This window comes from Alosa sapidissima, chromosome 3, assembly GCF_018492685.1.
Source record: "Alosa sapidissima isolate fAloSap1 chromosome 3, fAloSap1.pri, whole genome shotgun sequence".
Taxonomy (NCBI): Eukaryota; Metazoa; Chordata; class Actinopteri; order Clupeiformes; family Clupeidae; genus Alosa; species Alosa sapidissima.
Window position 1 is genome coordinate 10,943,225 of NC_055959.1, and position 19,201 is coordinate 10,962,425.

The 19,201-nt window shown below is 45.2% G+C and overlaps 1 protein-coding gene across 2 annotated transcripts; it reads right to left on the reverse strand.

Annotated features, from left to right (window-relative positions):
• Positions 1 to 1,009: 1,009 nt before the first annotated feature.
• On the reverse strand, positions 1,010 to 19,027 carry LOC121705042 (MDM2 binding protein). Of its 2 annotated transcripts, none has more exons than XM_042085744.1 (22): positions 18,816 to 19,027; positions 18,466 to 18,549; positions 18,131 to 18,204; positions 17,793 to 17,932; positions 17,566 to 17,624; positions 17,022 to 17,166; positions 16,465 to 16,579; positions 15,226 to 15,348; positions 13,852 to 13,946; positions 12,961 to 13,027; positions 11,651 to 11,768; positions 10,373 to 10,546; positions 8,851 to 8,964; positions 7,723 to 7,875; positions 7,231 to 7,327; positions 6,676 to 6,831; positions 5,328 to 5,423; positions 4,348 to 4,608; positions 2,652 to 2,895; positions 2,256 to 2,369; positions 1,733 to 1,798; positions 1,010 to 1,361 (listed from the first exon to the last, which is right to left on the reverse strand). In XM_042085744.1, the coding sequence occupies exons 1-22, from the start codon at positions 18,880 to 18,882 to the stop codon at positions 1,323 to 1,325; spliced, it is 2,601 nt and encodes an 866-aa protein (XP_041941678.1). In that variant the 5' UTR covers positions 18,883 to 19,027; the 3' UTR covers positions 1,010 to 1,322. The 2 variants fall into 2 exon arrangements, with proteins under 2 accessions (XP_041941678.1, XP_041941679.1); XM_042085745.1 differs by lacking the exon at positions 18,816 to 19,027 and adding an exon at positions 18,701 to 18,779.
• Between the last annotated feature and the right edge of the window lie 174 nt (positions 19,028 to 19,201).

Consider the following 19,201-nt stretch of genomic DNA (forward strand, 5'->3'; position numbering starts at 1 on the left):
CCATTTATTGTTATTAAACTTAACTCTGGGTTGAGAAGAATGTAAATATCTAACAAAGAAATGAAATATTCTGGTGCTGAACAGTTGGTGTGCTCCCTGTAGGAATCCAACAGCAATGGGTAATATTTGGAGTTCCAGCAAAACTTCAAAACCAAATGTACACTTGGTAAATAAGATTGCAGCTACACTGACTACCTGAAATATCCAGCATATGCTACAGTAATTCTTCTCAAGTTTGGGTGTGTGCAAAGCAGCTTGAAGCTCCAGAAGAATGTGCAATCCTCAGAGGAGCAGGCTGAAGTGTGTGGACAAGCAGTCAGTGCTGGTCATTCACATCCAGTGATATACAGTACACACATCCAGCGTGTTTTATGGAACCCCTGGTGACTACTGGTCTGTTCCCAGGGAGAGGGGGGAGGGGGGACGGGACGACAAAGCCCCAGTGTGGGCAGGAATGTGCCAGCCTGGCGCTGGCCTGCTGTGGACTCAGAGGATCAGACTCCGAAGCTGCTGCGCACGGGGCTGCCAAGCAGCACGGACTTTCTTTATGGGTCTGCCACAGTAGCAGTTTAACATGAGGGGCAATGGCAGCTCTACCAAAGGGACTTGAAAGCACTTTCCAGAAGCTCTTCCAAGAATATGTACACACACACACACACACACACACACACACACTTACACATACATAGACAAACGCATGCATTTGCATGCGCACAGATACACACAAACACTACCCTCATCAGAGTCCCCTATGACAAGGGTTATGTGTGCGTGAGCAGGGAGAGTCACACAGGAAGCCCTACCTGTCTCACCATACCTAAAATTAGCTCTCAGAATACTAAGAAAATGACAAACATGTTGTATTACCAGCATTTTGAAATTAAGGGTGGCCAATGGAACAAATCAGCCCCCCTACACACACACACACACACACACACACAAAGTAGAATGTTTAGGATGGCGAGACATGTCCAGACATCACCTCAGAAAGCACATGACTGCATCCACATAAAATGAATGGCTTTAATTCAAACAGATGACACACAGAACAAAAACACAACAAATACCATGGCATGTCAACAATAAGAAGAGAACAGAGTGTGCAGTGTGCAGGGGGCTACTGCCGGTCATGGCTCAGTGACGCTCTGAGTCTGGTCAGACAGCACAGCACAAAGCTCTCGCTGGGCTCGTCTTTACCACAGGCTAGCTGCGGTCAATGCCCTCGACCCTGTGGTCTTCAGCCAGCCTGGCAGTGCCAGCTGCCCGCCCCCTGAGGTCGACCAGGCGGAGGGTCAGGGAAGAACGCGAGGGCCTGGGGTCTCTCATGTCTTTGAGGCTTTCTCCAGCACCCAGTCAATCACCTGCAGAACAGCCAGGAGACGGAAAACAACATCAATGAGCTGTGTGTGAAGTGCATGGCAATAAAACACACACACACACACACACACACATCTAACATGGATTTATCAGGTTGAACAAATACAAGTACAGCTATAAAAGAATACAAATACTTGTAGCCACAGAAGAACTGACATTTCAAAACTCCACCAACCCCCCCCCCCCCCCGCCCCCCCACGCAACCACAGAACAAACAGAGCTGAGAGAGAGATAGAGATACCACAATCACTCCGTTCTTAACCACAGCTGCTAAGCTGAGCAGGAGCGGCACGTAGTGTAGGTAATGTAGTCATGTGATGCACACACACTGCGCTGTCTCCAGCAACTTGCGTACCTGCTTAGCATTGCTACTGGCAGCCTTCTTCATCTCCTCGTGGAGGCCTCTCGACGTCTTCAGATCCTGATGCAAACAGAGACCATAGTCAAGGTCGCAGCTCAGGGGGGTATCTGAGGGAGCTAGCTACAAGTGTTCTTTCTGGACTGTTCTCTTTGTGAAACAATAAAAAAACACTAAATTCAGGAGAACTATTCCTGGTGAATCAGTGGATGTCAGACCGAGCATGACCAGTTGAAAACTCTTTCCAATGCCACTTTTAAAGACAGTAACAAAGCTTTAAAAGACATAACCAGATTTGAAAAGACCAACAGTATATTTTGCTACATAACAAATGAGTCAGTTTAAGGAACCAAGGTAAACATAAGTATTCATAATAACTAATCTATAACAGCAGAATAAACAGCTCTCCTCTCTGATTTCTTTTTGGGAACACCCTAATTGTGACCTCCAGATGACCTTCCCCTCGGCTGCCGCGCCGTCTGTTCTGATTGTTCTGTTTGTTCTCCAGGTGGAAACGCACCTTCAGATAGAACTTTGATATCTCAAACAGCCGCTGACTGCACGCTTCAAAGGCCTGGTGCTGGCTGCTGATCCCGTGCTGCTTCAGAGTCTTCATCACCACCTCTTTCAGCATCTGCACACACACACACACACACACACACACACACACACACTTACGTTTTACTCGCATGTCAAGGACAGCCCTATTCATGTATCCACCATCTAGTAGCATTGAGATAATACTTCAACGTGAAAAGTGTGTCTGCCACTTGTTGGTAGCTATGTGAATTTGAAATGGAACTGTTTCAGATGAACATCAACTGTTGAACTGTTTTGCCAACATAGATGAAGACAACATCTGGCCTAGTCAGAGAGGCCGTTGTGACTGTGCTGATAGCTCCCGAGTGGTTCTTACTCTGTGGTGTTTCTGGGAGCGGGACTCGCTGTGGCCTTGCTCTGGCCTCTGGCTCTGCTGAGGCGGCGGCGGATTCAGCGCCTCCTGTGTCCTAGCGCCCCCTCGGGCACTGCTCCTGGGGGCCCCGGAGGTGGACTGGGGCCGCGTCTGCTGTCTAAGGGCCCGCAGGGCTCTGAGGGGGACGAAGCCACTGCTGCTGCTACTGTGGGAGCCTGGACACTCTCCACTTTCGGACTTAGCCAGCCTGGGGGGAATACACACACATACACACACACGTGACCTTATACTGCATGGGTAAGCGAACCAGAAAAAAAAAATCACACACAGACAAACACAAACACAAACACACACACACACACACACAATCGCATGCGCGCACATCACATGCACGAACAAAACATTATAGATGCAATTATCTACAAATCTGGAGGACAGGGTAGAGACACCAAGTGTGTTGCCCTTAACCCCTGAAACATTGCATCATGTGACACGGTGTTGGTATTCCACACAGTGTTTCAGTGTCCTGGTCAGCTCAGCCAAGGGTGCCAAAGATCCAACTGGCCTTCATTATCTAGGCGCTTCACTCATTTATTAGACAGCACCGACTTCTCAGTGACCGTCTGGTCTTTTATCGTACAAAGAGATTAGGTGTAAATTGCATTGCAATATGGGGATAGCTCTGGGCCCCCCTGTTGGAACACACTGTGCTCGTTCTGCTTCCACAGTCAGGGTTTCCTCCTCTCTTCATGGGCATCTGTGAATTACTATCACACACGCTAAGCATGATGAGGAGTATCTGCTGCTGGAAAGTGAATGGGAGCCTTAGTTTTCAAGCCAATGATAACTCTGCCGTAATCTTTAAAGCAACACTTAGCAGAGGATTGGCCCCATAAAGATAAATAAAGCCCTTTTTGTCAACACCAATGAACAGCTTCTTGCATGATACTGAGCATAAGGGTCAATAACCTTTATGTGATTAAAAGTTTTGCCTCTTGTTGTTTCTGTCATAGGTAAACAAACTCACACTGACTGAACATTCAGTACAGACATTCTGGATACACAGTTATTAGTTGCAGCATGACAGCAAAGTCTCTGCTGACACAGGGGTCTGCTGTAGCCAGGGACATGACACATGACAGATAAGGTAGCCACATCATCAAGTTGTGTCAGAAAAACCCTGCTACAAGTGATCGGTGCAGGAGATAGCACATTCCTGCCACTCGGCAAACAAGCTCTGACTCAGGCACTTAACTTTGTGGGCAAGAGGAAACAGTTCTTACCCCAGGACCGTCCGTGAACTGGGAGCAGAAATGTCTGCTGAAGGTCAACGTGTTTACCTGATGAGGCCTTTTGTTCTAAATTTCACCTACAGATAAGAGCTTAATGATGGGACTTTACTGTCTTTGGGAATGCAGGTGAAAAAACAGTTGGGAATGTAGGTGCAGGAAATGAAGTATAGCATCAGATCAGGTTGAGTGGGAGTGTGTGAGACGAGATGAGAACCCCTAGAAGCCCACTAGATAATTTAGGAAAATTATAAAACCAACAAATACAAAATTGGTGACATTCACATGAACCCCTCTGAAAGGGAAAAGAAAATACCATTATCTTGGTAACTAGGGAAGTAATAGTTGGTAACTAGGGAAGTAATAGTTAGTGATTTAATCATCTATGGTATGCTAGTGTAAGCACTGACCTCTTGTGTGGGTAGGTGAGGAGGTCTGGATCACGGGCGTGGCGTTTAAGGCGGGGCAACTCTGCCTGGGCGAGGCTCTCTCCGTCCGGCACGCTGCCCGGCTCTGATAGGACAGCCGGGGAAGGGGCGGGACTGAGGGCGAACGGGATTGGGCAGGGCTCCTTGGAGCAGGTGGTGTGCGTCTCGTAGCGGATGAGACGGGACTGCAGCCTGACCATGCCCCGGTCTCGCTCCAGAGCGCCCAGCTCGTCCAGACAGAACCTGAGCCCACCCAAACACACCTCCACATCAGCCCCATACCCAACAGAGTTTACAACCTAAACTTCCTCCTAAAGGCTAAAGGATGTAGCTTAACATTGACAATGGCGAGGTCTTGGAGTGAAATCCCAAGGGGCACCAAAGTGGCTAAAAATGCCATTGTTAACAACCCGTCCTGAAATGACACGCTGGTTTATTCTTAGGAAAATTAAAAAGGTTCATGAGGTATCTAAAATACTATTAGGCACAGTGAGAAATGTCAACACTTTGAATTATTGGCTAGAAATATCTTTTTGACCTTTACAGAGTTCTTTACTTTTCAAACTATTTGAGGATCCTCAGATGGACTATTCTCTATTACATAGACAAGTCCAATAATGCTCTATCCAGTGGCCTTTCAAAGTCTCTGTTTGAAACAGTAAAAAATGCTGCCTTTTAAAGATATCTAACAAGGAAGCGAGGCAACAAATTGATCTCACTCTCTTTTCCTGCCTTCTAAGATATGTTAGAACTAGCACATAAACGTTTTTGATGGCAACATCGATGTATTCTTGAAGCTGCCTACTATCCACAAATCTGTTTGAAACAATCTGTCTGACAATGTCCGAAACAGCTGTGAAAAGCAAACAAAAGATGGCGGATGACATTCATAACGACACTAGTCTCTGCGTGTGCGTCTGCCTGGTTCATGAGGCTATCTCCAGGTCGGCTCGTATACTCACTCGATGCCGTGGTAGTGGGAGCGCGTGGCCTTCCTGAAGGACAGCTGACTCACCTTCCTGGGGGTGAGGTCTGGAGACAGCTGGAACGCGTTCTCCCTGCGATACACAAACCAACACAAACCTCTCCCATAATCATGGCTTTGAATGCTTCAAAAGACCCCAAGTGGTTATACCAAAGATCCTCCTTGATTACTCCACTTGAACACTCTGGTTATACTCTGTGTGTCCGGTGGTTAGACACAGAGCATCATTTAACAACATTCTTTTGAAGACACAACCACCATTTGCGTCATCAACCAAACTCTTTAACCTGGGATAACAGAGGCTGCTGGCAAGGAACACAAAATATCTATTTTTGAAAATATACTCATTAAATACATGATATTTATTCAACAGCTGACTGGTAAGCTGTTAGGAAGCCATCTGCTACCACATCAAGAAACCTCATAAATACAAAATGTTTTCATATTCTTTTTTTTTCACAAAGGAAGTGTGGGTGTCGTTTCTCAGTTCATAGCTACAGACATATGCTAAATCTGAAGACACCTCTTTAATATGAAGAACAGCTCAAAGACATGTCCACAAATTCATTTTTATTAAGGTTTGTGGTTGGCTCTGACGAAAGCAGACCATCGTCCTGAAATGCCTGGAGGTGAAACGGGTCCCTGGATGTGTTTCAGACAAATTTCTGAGTAAACTACCCAGTGCTGACGAAAGAGGAACCGTGCAGAGCCTTCTCTAAAATAGCCTGCTGTAAACAGGCAACAGACAGCCGTAAGAGGTATGGCTCATTTCAGTGGCTCCCAGCACCCTGAGCTATGTTGGGGAAAACTGCAAGGCTTCTCAAAAATTCCCCCATATCAAATCAGCAACTGGATATTATTTGTGTAAGGATTGTGGGAACAGATTTTTAGTTATTCCAGCCAAGGATACTTAATTAAAGAAATGAGGAATATGTGTGTTTATTTAATCTGAGGCCGGGTATTTTACCTTTGCTTATTTTCATGTACACACTTGAACTGAACCGAAAACCCAGGATACCATGTATGGGGTGCGTGTGTGTGTGTGTGTGTGTGTGTGTGTGTGTGTGTGGTGCACACTTTCTAAAACAGCTGCAGAGATTGTGACTGAAATTATGTATGTATGTGTGTGTGTGTGTGTGTGTGTGTGTGTGTGTGCATGTGTGCTCTGTCTGTGTGTGTATGTGTGCACGTGTGGCATGTGTGCTCTGTCTGTGTGTGTGTGTGTGTGTGTGTGATTGTGTGCGCGCGCGCGCGCGTGTGTGTGTGTGTGTGTGTGTGTGTGTGTGAGTGTGTGTGCGCGTGTGTGTGCGTGTGTGCACTCTCACCCTCTCTGCAGGAGCAGCGGCTGCAGTGGAGCTCTGGGCTGACCCTCGAGGGTGAAGTGCTTGAGCAGCTCAGTGGCGTCCAGCAGAGAGGAGCCGTCTCGCTGACCGTCCTTGGGCCCCATCAGACTCTCAGAGCTGGAGGCAAGAAGACTACTCCTGCCAGAGTCAATGACAGACAGACAGACAGAGCTACACATTAGCCCTGTACAGAAACCTGTAATTACACGAATTGTGCTTTTAACCATCGTATGCTGTGCCGTGCAACTGAATGCATGAATGCATTTTGAATCGGAGAGTGGAAGCGAGAGACAGATTTGAATCCTGACAATCTGGCCCAGTTTGCCAGAGACATGGAGCCTACGCCTGGTCCAGCGCTAAAAGAGAACTTAAATGATGATCTCCACTGACAAAGAGCTTTTTTTAGTCAGGAACTAAGCTTGATAATCCATGTCTGGGAAACTGTCCGCCCACGTTGAAGATTAAAGTGCCTGGAGCTGATGGAGTCTGGTGAGTGGGGCCCTGTGGGAGAGCGCGGGGTTGTTGTGGTCAGTGTACCTGGACTTCTGTCGGCTCCTGGTCCTCAGCTTCTCGTAGTTGTGCAGCACGCTCCTCTCTGGCCAGGCTGAGGCAGGACTGCAGTGCCGGTCAGCATCTGGTCCGGATCGCCAAGGGACGGGACAGACACAAAGGGGGGGGAGGCGAACACGTCTTACTTCAAAACTCCACAACATATACTACCACGTCACCTTACATCACAAAACAGCACAACAATGTGGGCCTGCCTGTTCATCTAACAGCACTAGAGACTGACTTGGTGTGAAAATACAGTAATGCAAGCATGACAGTATGAAAGCAATGCAAGATATTTGGGTTGAGACGGAGAAAACCAGACATGGTTGGGTTGTTTAAGGTCATCTGAGGTCATCTTACATGGTTCACAGTGTAATGGAGTGAAAGGACTGCAGCAGTATGGATATCCATGCATGCAGGTACTACAGACTGCTGCATAGTGCTGGCCCTGCTGTGTGTGGTGGTATGGACTCCTACCCTTAGCGGAGTGCTCTTGGGCCTGCGTGCTGCCCGGCCCTTTGGGCAGAGCGCTCTGCTGCACGCTGATGAACTGCTCCCGTGCCAGACTCAGCAGCGCCCGCAGGTGGCTGGCAGCCATCCCTGCAGGCCTCTGGGCCTCCTCTTTCCTACCTGGGGACAGGAGGAGGTCAAACGTGGACCTGCTCATTTGGATTTAGAACTAGCATCCCATTTGAGTAGACACAACCTCCTCATCTTCACTGAGCATATGAATGACAGAACATCACAGTAATATTGGCAATGCTGATTTAAACCAGACAAACCTGATAGAAAAACATGAAATTATCTTTTCATTAATCATTTGAACGGGGCCTGCATTTGGCTAGCATACAATTCTAAGGTCATATAAAAAGGCCATCAGTGAGGGGGTGGCAGAAACAGACTCTCCATTGTAGAATGGCCATCTGAATAGGTAACAATTGTATCAGTAACTAAACTCCCCCCTGTGGAATATGTGGAATGCAATGGAAATTGCAAACGCTGGATCAGGATCAAGGTCACTTCCAATACTCATTAAAAAAACAACAATTCCAGTTGCATTCCAATCCTGCTTCTGCATGTGTGCATCCACAGATAGGTGCACGTACACTAGTTTGAGCCCAGCTGTGAAAACATGTTCCCAGGGAAATAAATTCATTTCACAGAGTTCAGAAAAGGTCCTGAAAGTTTAATTTCAACAAAAGAGACCCATATTATTAAACAAACGTATTCAATGCACACTCCAAAGTAGCATGTCTATGACTAAAAGTCTTTATTTACATTTAAATAGTTTTATTCACCCTGGGAGAGACACCAAAGGTGGTGACATAGGTTTGTGCTGTGTATTATACCAGTTAAGCTGTTTACTATTTAAATCCTTGGAACAATGCAGATGTCTACAGACGCCAAACAGTGGAATCATTACATTCCACGGCTCAAAGTTCACGAAACAGGTGAATGTTTACAAGATTGTGCGTGAGTGTGTCTACTGCGCACAGACGCGGTGTCTAGACTCTTTGTCTGTGTACATCTGGCGTAAAAAAGGAAAGTGCAGTCTAAGGTCTCCCCGTTACCCAGGCAACTAGTGGGGTGGTGTGTGGTACTCACTGAGACATTCCTTCAGGACAAGAGTCTGCACCTTCGCCAGACACTTCTCCTGTCGCAGCAGCTCGTCGCCACGGATACTGGGCAAGGAGCGCAGCCAGTCCACTGTGCTTTGACCTGTGTGTGTGTGGGAGTGTGTGTGTGGTGTGTGTGTGTGTGTGTGTGTGTGTGTGTGTGTGTGTGTGTGTGTGTGTGTGTGTGTGTGTGGAGAGGGGAGGGATGGGAGGAGATTAAATTAGTAAAAGTATTGTATAGTGACACGTATTGTGAACCAAACAAAACAAATGTACAGAAAATAAATAAATATACACATATACATAAGCTAAAACTAGTTGTTCTATACCATTCCGTAGCAGCAGATCTACTATTATGAGAATTATGTCAGATTTGAAGCCTTAGTCAACAAATAAAATCCTTTCCGGTTACAGAAAATGGCTTTTTCCTCCGCTTTTCAAGTTGAGTTGATGCCTGGCAGCGCTTTGAGAGTAACTGATAAAATAGTACCATGTTGTTTGTTTTGTGCAGGTCTGCCTGATGTGCACATCAACATTTTCCTATTGATGACGTCACTCCTCTCAGTTATTTGTAAAATGCTCCCTTCCAACGTATGAACATAACCAGTGCTATGCACACAAAGTACACAGAACAGGATGCGTGGGTGTGTTGACGGATTATATTCACTGATGTAATGGAATTCGTGCAGCATGCGTTTGCGAGTATGTGTTATGTTGGACTGCACTGTAGTGCTTTACTGTGCTTTTGGAAGTGTGAAAGTGTGAACGTGAGTGTGTGCATGTGTGGAAGTGTGAACGTGAGTGTGTGCGCCCGAGTCGCTGTCCTCTCGTGGGAGAGGTCCTGCACACAACAGCAGTGCACCAGGCAGGCGGGCCCAGCTGTCAGCGCAGCGCAGAGGCAGTCGCACGCACGCACGCCAGCCACACGAAGCGCCCACTCACGCCCACTCTCCATGAGAGAGCAGGCCTCGTCGCCGGCCGCACCTGAGAACTCAAGCCCTGCACACCTCTCACCTTCTGCACAGCTCTGGTTAGGTCCCGGTGTACAAAGAACTTTCCATAACCACAACCAAGCTCTTTACCCCATAAAACGGAAACTGCAATCAGTGAAACTATTGGGGCAGCCGTGGCCTACTGGTTAGCACTCTGAACTTGTAACCGGAGGGTTGCCGGTTCGAGCCCCGACCAGTGGGCCACGGCTGAAGTGCCCTTGAGCAAGGCACCTAACCCCTCACTGCTCCCCGAGCGCCGCTGTTGAAGCAGGCAGCTCACTGCGCCGGGATTAGTGTGTGCTTCACCTCACTGTGTGCTTTTCACCTCACAGGATCAAAAGAGTATATATACTTATACTTAACTAGCTTGATTTCACTTTGAAAAGTCATGAAATTCAACACACGATAGATAGATAGATAGATAGATAGATAGATACTTTATTGATCCCCAAGGAGAAATTCAAGTTTTTTTTTTTTTTTTTTAGATAGATGGTAGACTGCACCGGTTTGGACTCCTACCTGCCGACGATGAAGAATCGTTTCTGCGCATGAGGGCATTGACCGTGTCCAGGGCAGCGGCTCCATTGATCTGATTGGCTGAGTGGATCATCTGTGCTCTGCAGCCACCGTCCGCTGTCCCCTGGACCAGCAGGAAGTAGCGGGCCGTCTCACCTTTGACCTCCACTTCAGGAACTACACAGACACAGGTGGCATGAGCAGTGGGTGAGTTTATTGGTTAACCAGTGAACTCAGGAAAATAAGGACATTTAGACTGCCCTATTTGTAATGGACAATGGCCAAGGACTAGACTGCCTCTTGGCAAATGCAGGAATATATTAGAAAAGGGGAATAACTTCAGACAGAAAATAACAGACAGAGATATGAATGATTGATCACATTTTTAAAATGAAAAAAAACCTGAGGTCTAAATACTCAAATAAATTTTATCATTTAATTTTTTCTTTCTCCTAGGCATTAGTTTCACAATTGCTAAAACAGTAAACCCCATTCTCTGAGCTAAATGCTCTGTTGCCTGAACACATTTATTGAATCGACAACTTTTTTGGCAAAACTAGGTTTTCACCTAGTAAAACACAATTTGCAAAACTCTAAACACATTCTCATGTAATAAAACATATTTTGCACTGTGATGCATAATGGTAACCACAAGTGGCAAAAAGGAAACACAATGAAAGCACAGATGTCATTAAACACAAAAATTGATCACACTTGTTTCAAATGATGTGACAACAAATATAAGGTAGTTGACAGTGCAAGCGTGTCGCTGAACAGTGCAGATTCATATTAACAATGGACAGAGACCATCAGTGAGGCATTCATAGTACATTGTTGGCGGTTCTCATTTACAGAGGTTTTGTGAATGTAGAATGTAGTGGGGGTTTGTGTTTACAGTTTTGAGAAAAGGATGGAACGTTTCCGTGGCAGACTCAAGATTCACCTCAGTAAAGAGTACAAATCTTGGGTATACTACAGAGTATTAGTATACTGCTATACTGAGTGTGCGGTACCTAATACTACAGAGTATTAGTATACTGCTATACTGAGTGTGTGGTACCTAATACTACAGAGTATTAGTATACTGCTATACTGAGTGTGCGGTACCTAATACTACAGAGTATTAGTATACTGCTATACTGAGTGTGCAGTACCTAATACCACAGAGTATTAGTATACTGCTATACTGAGTGTTCAGGATGCTGCGAGTCTGCCGTACCTACTACAGAGTACTATTATACTGCTATGCTGAGTGTGCAGGAGGCTGTAAGTGTGCGGTACCTGTGAGGGCTTTGGGCCGTTTGGCCATGAACTCCTTCCACCGCTGCGTGCTGAGCTGAGACGCAGAGGGCATCGCCACGGCACTGACCACACAGGACAGGGAGAACAGAGCTGCTACCTGCCAGAGAGAGAGAGAGAGAGAGAGAGAGAGAGAGAGAGAGAGAGAGAGAGAGAGAGAGAGAGAGAGAGAGAGAGAGAGAGAGAGAGAGAGGCAGTGAAGTGTGGGGTCCTCTTATGTACAATGGATTTGAAAAATGGGACAAACAACCAATCGAAACCCTGCATGCAGAGTTCTGTAAAAGCATCCTCAAGGTACAGAGGAACACACCTAACAATGCATGCAGGGCTGAATTAGGCCAATACCCTTTACTAATTAAAATGGAAAAAAGAGCTATCAAATTCTTCGAACATCTCAAAACAAGCGACCCCAACTCCTATTGTTATAAAGCCCTAAAAAGCCAAGAGATGAGTGTAAAAACAAGTCCCCTCATCCAGCTAGTCCTGAGACTCACACATACTAATAGTACAACTAACACAACTAATAGTCAGCCTCAGGACCTGGACTGAAACAACAAAAAGACAAAATAAACTTCAATGTTATTTGGCCCTAAACAGAGAGTACACTGTGGCAGACTACCTATCCACAGTCACTGATACCAGACAGAGAAAAACCTTGACCAGGTACAGACTAAGCAATCACAGTCTGGCTATTGAGAAGGGCAGACACAGGCAAACCTGGCTGCCCAGAGAAGACAGGCTGTGCACCAATTGCAACCAAGGTGCCATAGAAACAGAGCTTCACTTCTTGGCTGAATGCTGCCAATGGAAAGACATACGAGATCAATTATTTCCTAAATTCAGAGAAATGCATCCAGACCTTCAAAACTTTAATACTATTAGGCGAGGAACAAAGAGTCGCAAGATATATAGATGCTTGCCATAAACAAAGGGAGTCACTTCATCAGTGAAGCACACAAAAACTCAAATACACACACACACACACACACACACTGCCATAGCAGTAATGTATGATGCATGATGTTTTGTTTTATGTCTTTACACACTACTACGTATGCTTTGGCAATACAAATTGTATTTTGTCATGCCAATAAAGCTCAATTGAATTGAAAAAAAAAAAAAAATTTGAGAGAGAGAGAGAGAGAGAGAGAGAGAGAGAGAGAGAGAGAGAGAGAGAGAGAGAGAGAGAGAGAGAGAGAGAGAGAGAGAGAGAGCCACCCGTCTCTCACTCAGACGTCCAGGCCCAGGGCAGGGCCCAGGGTTTGGGCTGGAGATGGACAAGGTGGACTCACCTTTCCCCGGAGAGTGGCCAGCTGATCCAGAAGCATCCGGGCCCTCTTCGACCTGGAGGTCAGGTTTCTGAAGCACAGGCAGGTTAAGGTGCAGAACAGACACTGAGTAGAGTTAGCAGAGACAGAACCTGTAGAGAAGGTCTACATATATGTGTAGAGTCTTAATACTATAGAGCAGCGTGAAGAGTTTGAGATCTACCACGGTTATACAGTATGACAGGCATTATTCTGCTAAGTGCTATTCCTTTGGCTCTAACTCCAGACAGTTAGAGTTCCACAGTGTAATATAAGGATAGGTGCCCCAGGACACCTGCACAGCAGCACTCCCATGCTGTATAATTATAGACAGGGGCGAGATCAAATAGTGCTTTGACACCTTGTGTGCTTGCAAGTGGCCATCGGAAAGTGTGTGCAGAGCCACTAGCCAGTCATTTGTCCAGAGGCGGAGGTTCAGGAACCCTTGCTGAGAGCCACCAGACATGCTGCCAGACTGACGAACCAAAAACCAGACACTTTGGGGAAATGATAATGTCTGACTAGACAATGGATTTTTTTTTCCCCCTCTCATCTCATAACTCAAGGACAAAGTGTGGAATGGTGCCAAGAGTTTATCTCATGCTTTTTTGGCACTATTTAAAGTCTAATGTTTCAAAACATCCTGTGTTGACTGCAGGGGGTGTGGACAGTAAACACACTTTTGCTGTATACTGTATAATTCTCAGGATAACACTGCTTAACAAACAAACAAAGCTGTGTTGTGTTTACTTCACGACTGAAACATATCACCTGCAATCAAACCAGAATGTTCTCCGCTAATGTTCTTTCATTTCACAAAGCGCCACATGGAGGTCTACTGACTTTGGACTGGACTGAGGGCTGCTGAAAGGATACAGCTCAAACTCCGTGCTGGAGTGCAAGAGAGCTGGTAGATCGGAGAGCAGCACCAACTGGACCAGGTTTAAGGTTGGCTGGTAGTAATGGAACACCTAAACACCGGAGAGACCGAGAGAGAAAACAAACAGAGGAAGACAGATCAGGAAAAACAAGCAAAGACTTTCATTCAGTCAATATAGACACAACCCCACTTTGTAAATGTGTTCAGCTGTATGTCAATCCATGGTTTTCCTACAGAACAATAGTACATATAATACAGTATTGTACATGGTATAATACTGGTTTGTCCCAGATTTCTTTTCCAAGTGGGTTCATTTTGCGTTCCATGTCCAACATGAGAGTGTCGGGGGGACGCAACTACACTCAGCAGACTGTTTGACGATTAACATTTAGAGCAGCTGCATGCAGGGGATCCCATCATATGAACAGCGATGTCTCCGATGAGCCGTAATCCTGTCTGCGGTAGCCATGGTTGTTGTGACGGCAGCCGCTGGTGGAGCAGCAGAGCAGTGCGTGCGGTCTGCCGCAGGTGGAGAGGCACACGCGCAGCGGTGGGCGGCCCGGCGGCAAACACTCTCGGCTGCTGTCATTAATCTTCAGTGGAAAACTCATTAAGAGCATTCTGGACTCTCACTGCCCCCCCCCCCCCCGCCCCCCCCCCCCGCACGACAGCTGACACACACACACACACAAACAAGAACGATACAAACACCAACAACGAGAAGAGAAGAGAGGAGAAGGAGATTTGTGTGGAATTCTGGTGGCTTTGCACACATTGCATCCAGGGCCAGGAGCAGCTGTCCCAGGCGTTCCACACGCAGAGGCCACCGCCAGGCCAGATGCAGCCTGACCACAGAACAGCACGTGGGCAGAAGGATCAGGTCTGGTGTGTTTTAGAGAGAGCGAGCACGCTCAGGAGACCAACTGCAGGGTGCAGGTGGCGGTGGGATGCTACAACAGCCTTCGTGTTTTTAATAAACATCATTTCCCTGCGACAGTTTCGGGGTATAAATACTCCCGACACAAATAAAAGCCTATTGTTTCCCACAAATCAAATGCCATTTTGGTTTCAATCTTGCGTTTCATTAACTCTCTGCAATTGATTTCCACCTCGGTGGGGTGTTACTAACGGAGGCGCTTCTGGAACAGCCAGGCACGTCTGCGACGATACGAAAACAATCAAACCCGCACTTCTGATGTCAGAGCCTAATCCAAGTCTAAATACGGCTGAGACCTCCTCTGTGAGGAGGTGTTGTCATTTCAAACAAACAATATTTAGTGCAGGACTGGGCTCCTTGCTCCATGGCTGGGAGATGTTCAGAGGAGAGGCAGGCCGGCAAGCGGGCGGGCGAGCGAGCGAGCTGGACTCACCTCGGCTGGGATCTGATGGTCTGTGTGGCTGTGGGTGCTGCCCTCTGACAGGACGCTGCTCCAGGAGCCCCCGGGCTGGACCCTCTTAAGACAGAATCCATCAAACCTCACTTCAGAGGCCATCTGGGAACACAGGAGGAAGAGAGAGAGAGAGAGAGAGAGAGAGAGAGAGAGAGAGAGAGAGAGAGAGAGAGAGAGAGAGACAGACAGACAAAGAGAGAGAGAGGGACACTGATTAGCCCTCACTTAAAGCCAAACAACACTTTGGCCATTAGCTCATGGAGTACTAAAACCATGAAGGGACTGTCTGCACCACTGCAACGCTGAAGTGCACACTGCTTATTTATACACTGAGGCCTGACTTGCATGAAGAGGTGGTGAAAACGACCACAGTGGTAAGTGCAGATGAATGGTCATAAACAGGCCTCCTTGGTCCGGTTTCAACGGTGGTGATCAATGATAACAGATGTCATTCTCTCCTCCTTCCCTTCAAGATGATGGATGAGGAGAGGAACACTGTGTATCCGGCACTAGCCTTTCACTGCTCTTCCAAAACTGCAGTATGAACTTAGGTCATTTCTATGACTGGAGCAGTTCAAAAATTCAACTTGTTTTACATGAAAATCAATTCCTTTGCATATTCAAAATATCCTGACTGGAGTACAAGCTCAACTTGTTTTAAATAAAAATCAATCTCAGTAATAGCATTTAACTCTAGGCAAATATATTTCAATATGCATGCAGACATACTATTTGATTCATAGAGGTCATATCACTGAAACAGATGCTTAAAAAGAATCTTCCCACGGCAAGCCATTTAGCTGTAATGCAAAGCTCAGCAATTTGCTTCATTTGCTCCTTTGTAAATTATATTTTTCTGAAAGCTTTAAACAGCATATGATATTCACAATGCAAAGCATGTGGAAAACCATTATATATATATATATAAGACATTTTGGGGGTACTTGTTTTAGTGTGAACTAATGCCTTCACTAACATTTATAAACCCTGACTGCCCCCTTGTGGCCAAAAGCAGAATCTCCCATTTTGTGAAACTGCCAGCTCCTTTTCTTTTTCAGCATTTTGCACATTGGCACCACCACTGTACTTACAGTATATACACTTCGGGCTCTGCCTCTAGATAACATCCTGTTTCAAATCTCAACTCAGTGATTCACTTTCCCTGCGATGCAATGGCTCAAGCTTGTCTGACAGAGGAGACAGAACAAAAGGAGGCACCTTCTTCTCTCTGATGAGCACTGCTCCTCTCCACACGTCCCTCTCGTCCAGGCAGCTCAGCACGTCACCGCTGTCACACACCCTGGCCATGAGGTACGACGCCTCCCTCTGCCACCTGCACACAGCAAGAGCATAATGAAAACAAATGCAAGTACACGTACACACACACACACACACACACACACAAATATCTCAAGAGTCAGAAATTATTTTGCAAACCACTGAACAGAAAAAATATTTTTATTAAACAAAACCTACAAGTTATGTATGTTATTTAGGATCATCTGTCTAATTATTTAATTTAGTCATATTTTGTTAAAAGTATTATATAGTTACTGTTCTTGTGACAATTATTATTATTATTATTATTATTATTATTGTTGTTGTTATGTTTTATTGATGGTTTTAATGTTTGTGTCATGTTGATTGCAATTACTGTTATTAATAGTTGTTCTATTGTTCACTTTGGATAAATATCATAACCATAAAGATTTATCATCAAACATCTATAGGAATCAAACAACAGAATGTGAGGAAGCAGCTTTTGTGTGGAGTACCCGTCTCGGTGCTCTGTGACCATGGTCATCTTGGCTGAGTGCCAGGCCCGCATGTGCTTCAGGGAGCCTATGAGAGGCAGGAGGTCCTTCATGGTAGGTGCCTCCTTATCCACACACAGTAAAATCACATCTATAAGACACCTCCCTGTGGAGACACATACAGCAGCCATTGCAAATGGAGAGACGACATGAACTGAATTAATTATAGGAGTAACACACACTGAATGGAAAGGTAAGGGTCAGGAAAGGTAAGCTGTCCAGAGCGTATGCGCTGAATTTGACAACAAAAAAGATAGAATTGCAGACTTTGGAAGTCTGAAGAAAAGCCACGAACAAGAAACGTTACACAATAACATATTATGAATGGGAGCTATTCTGGTGTGCAGATCTCTTTTTCTTTTCCAAAATTGCAAACTCTACCATTAACATCTGTTTATACACACCGAATAAGTAGACATAGATTGTGCACAGACAGATGGCACTAAACAGATTTTTTGAAAAGGAGGAAAAAAAAGAAATGGAACCGTGCAACTCTGAAACCCACCTGGAGGAGGGAGCTTGTCTGCTAACAAGTGGAGACCGTCTGCTGCCTCCTCTAACAGCCTGGTGGAAAAATGAGTCACACTTTAGTGAACAGCAGCTGAAAATCAATTACTTCCATATAGAAAGTTTTGAACTGAGTTTTGCACACTAGTGTGAAAGACTCTTGGCTTGGCATCTTATTAGAATTAGATGAAACTACTGTGGTGGTGTTGTGGTCAGTGCACTTACTCTTTGATGGACGGCTGTTCGGTTTGTTCCTCCTGTTCCTCCACAGCAGCGAGACAGGCCTCAAGAGCTGAGGATCCAACCTCCTCACTGTCGCTCCTCTGAGAGCTTTCGACCAGTTCCTCCCACTCAGAGCTACAAAACTATGTGTGACAAGTTTGAGCCAATTTATTAAAAATACAAGCATTTTCTTTTTGTCGAACTAGTAGATACAGTTGTCATTAAAGCGTTACTTCTGAAATAGCTTTTCGACTCCAGACAGGATGATGTCTCACAAGATTTATTTCCAATACATTACATTTCACTTGCTCTAATTCCTCTCGAAACTTTCAGTTGATTACCTGAGTTGACCCACAACAGGCTTGGAGTGAAAAGAACCATTTCTGAGGGAGTGGTTTACCACTGAGGGAGCAAGCTGCAAACATTAGAGATAAAAACGCATGAAAGGCCAGAACTAACTTGATGTCGTACTGTATTAAACTTTCATCTATTGCATCATGACATGAGTTTCGGGCATATTACTTGCAGTCATAATCATGTGTTGCTGAACGCTGACATCTTGAAGTTAAAGTCTAAATAAAACGGTATTTTAATCGAACTCATTTTATGCCACTTTAAATGTGATTCGAAGTAACATTCAGCATTGCTTTTCATATACAAAGTGGCATAACGTTACCTGGCATGGGCGATACATCAGTCATGAATTTAGAAGCAGAAATTTCTTTAAGTTTGTCATAAATATTTTTCGCTGTCTGCAATCCTAAAAACAGATAAATTGACATTATTATCATCCACACTACGTTAGAACACAAAACATACAATTTACAACCAGACTTGAAATTTCACCATATCGGTTCTTCATAAATCGTATCTAAATTAACATTGTCAACATAATATAAGGATAACTTAACCTGGCTCGCTAGATAAATTGCAGGACAGCAGGACAGTGCGATTAAAACATAACGTTAACTTTAACACATCCTGGTTTGCGATTTGACTTGGCTATCGATAGATTGGTTAAATTACCATTGTAGTCTTTGGAACTTCCGTCTGATTCCAAATTAAATATGACCACAACCACGTACCGATCCATGTTAACGGATTTCTCTACTGTATTTTAAGAAGTTAAGCTCGTTTTAAGCAATTAGAAAAGATACTTCACTGGACAATAAAAAAAGTAGACATTTGTTGACACATCGCTCCAAATTTCCGCGCGTTCTTTCTCCAACGGAAGTTGCGTATATTACGCATTGGCGCTTCTTCAAAATACTGTCGACATGTAAAAAGCCGGGTGAGATTAATTTATATACGGCTTCATTATAAAGCACACATTATCGCGAAGGGCACGTTTGATCATTAAACAATTGTAATTACAATGTACAAATATTTACAAAACCCTTAACCACCAGTAA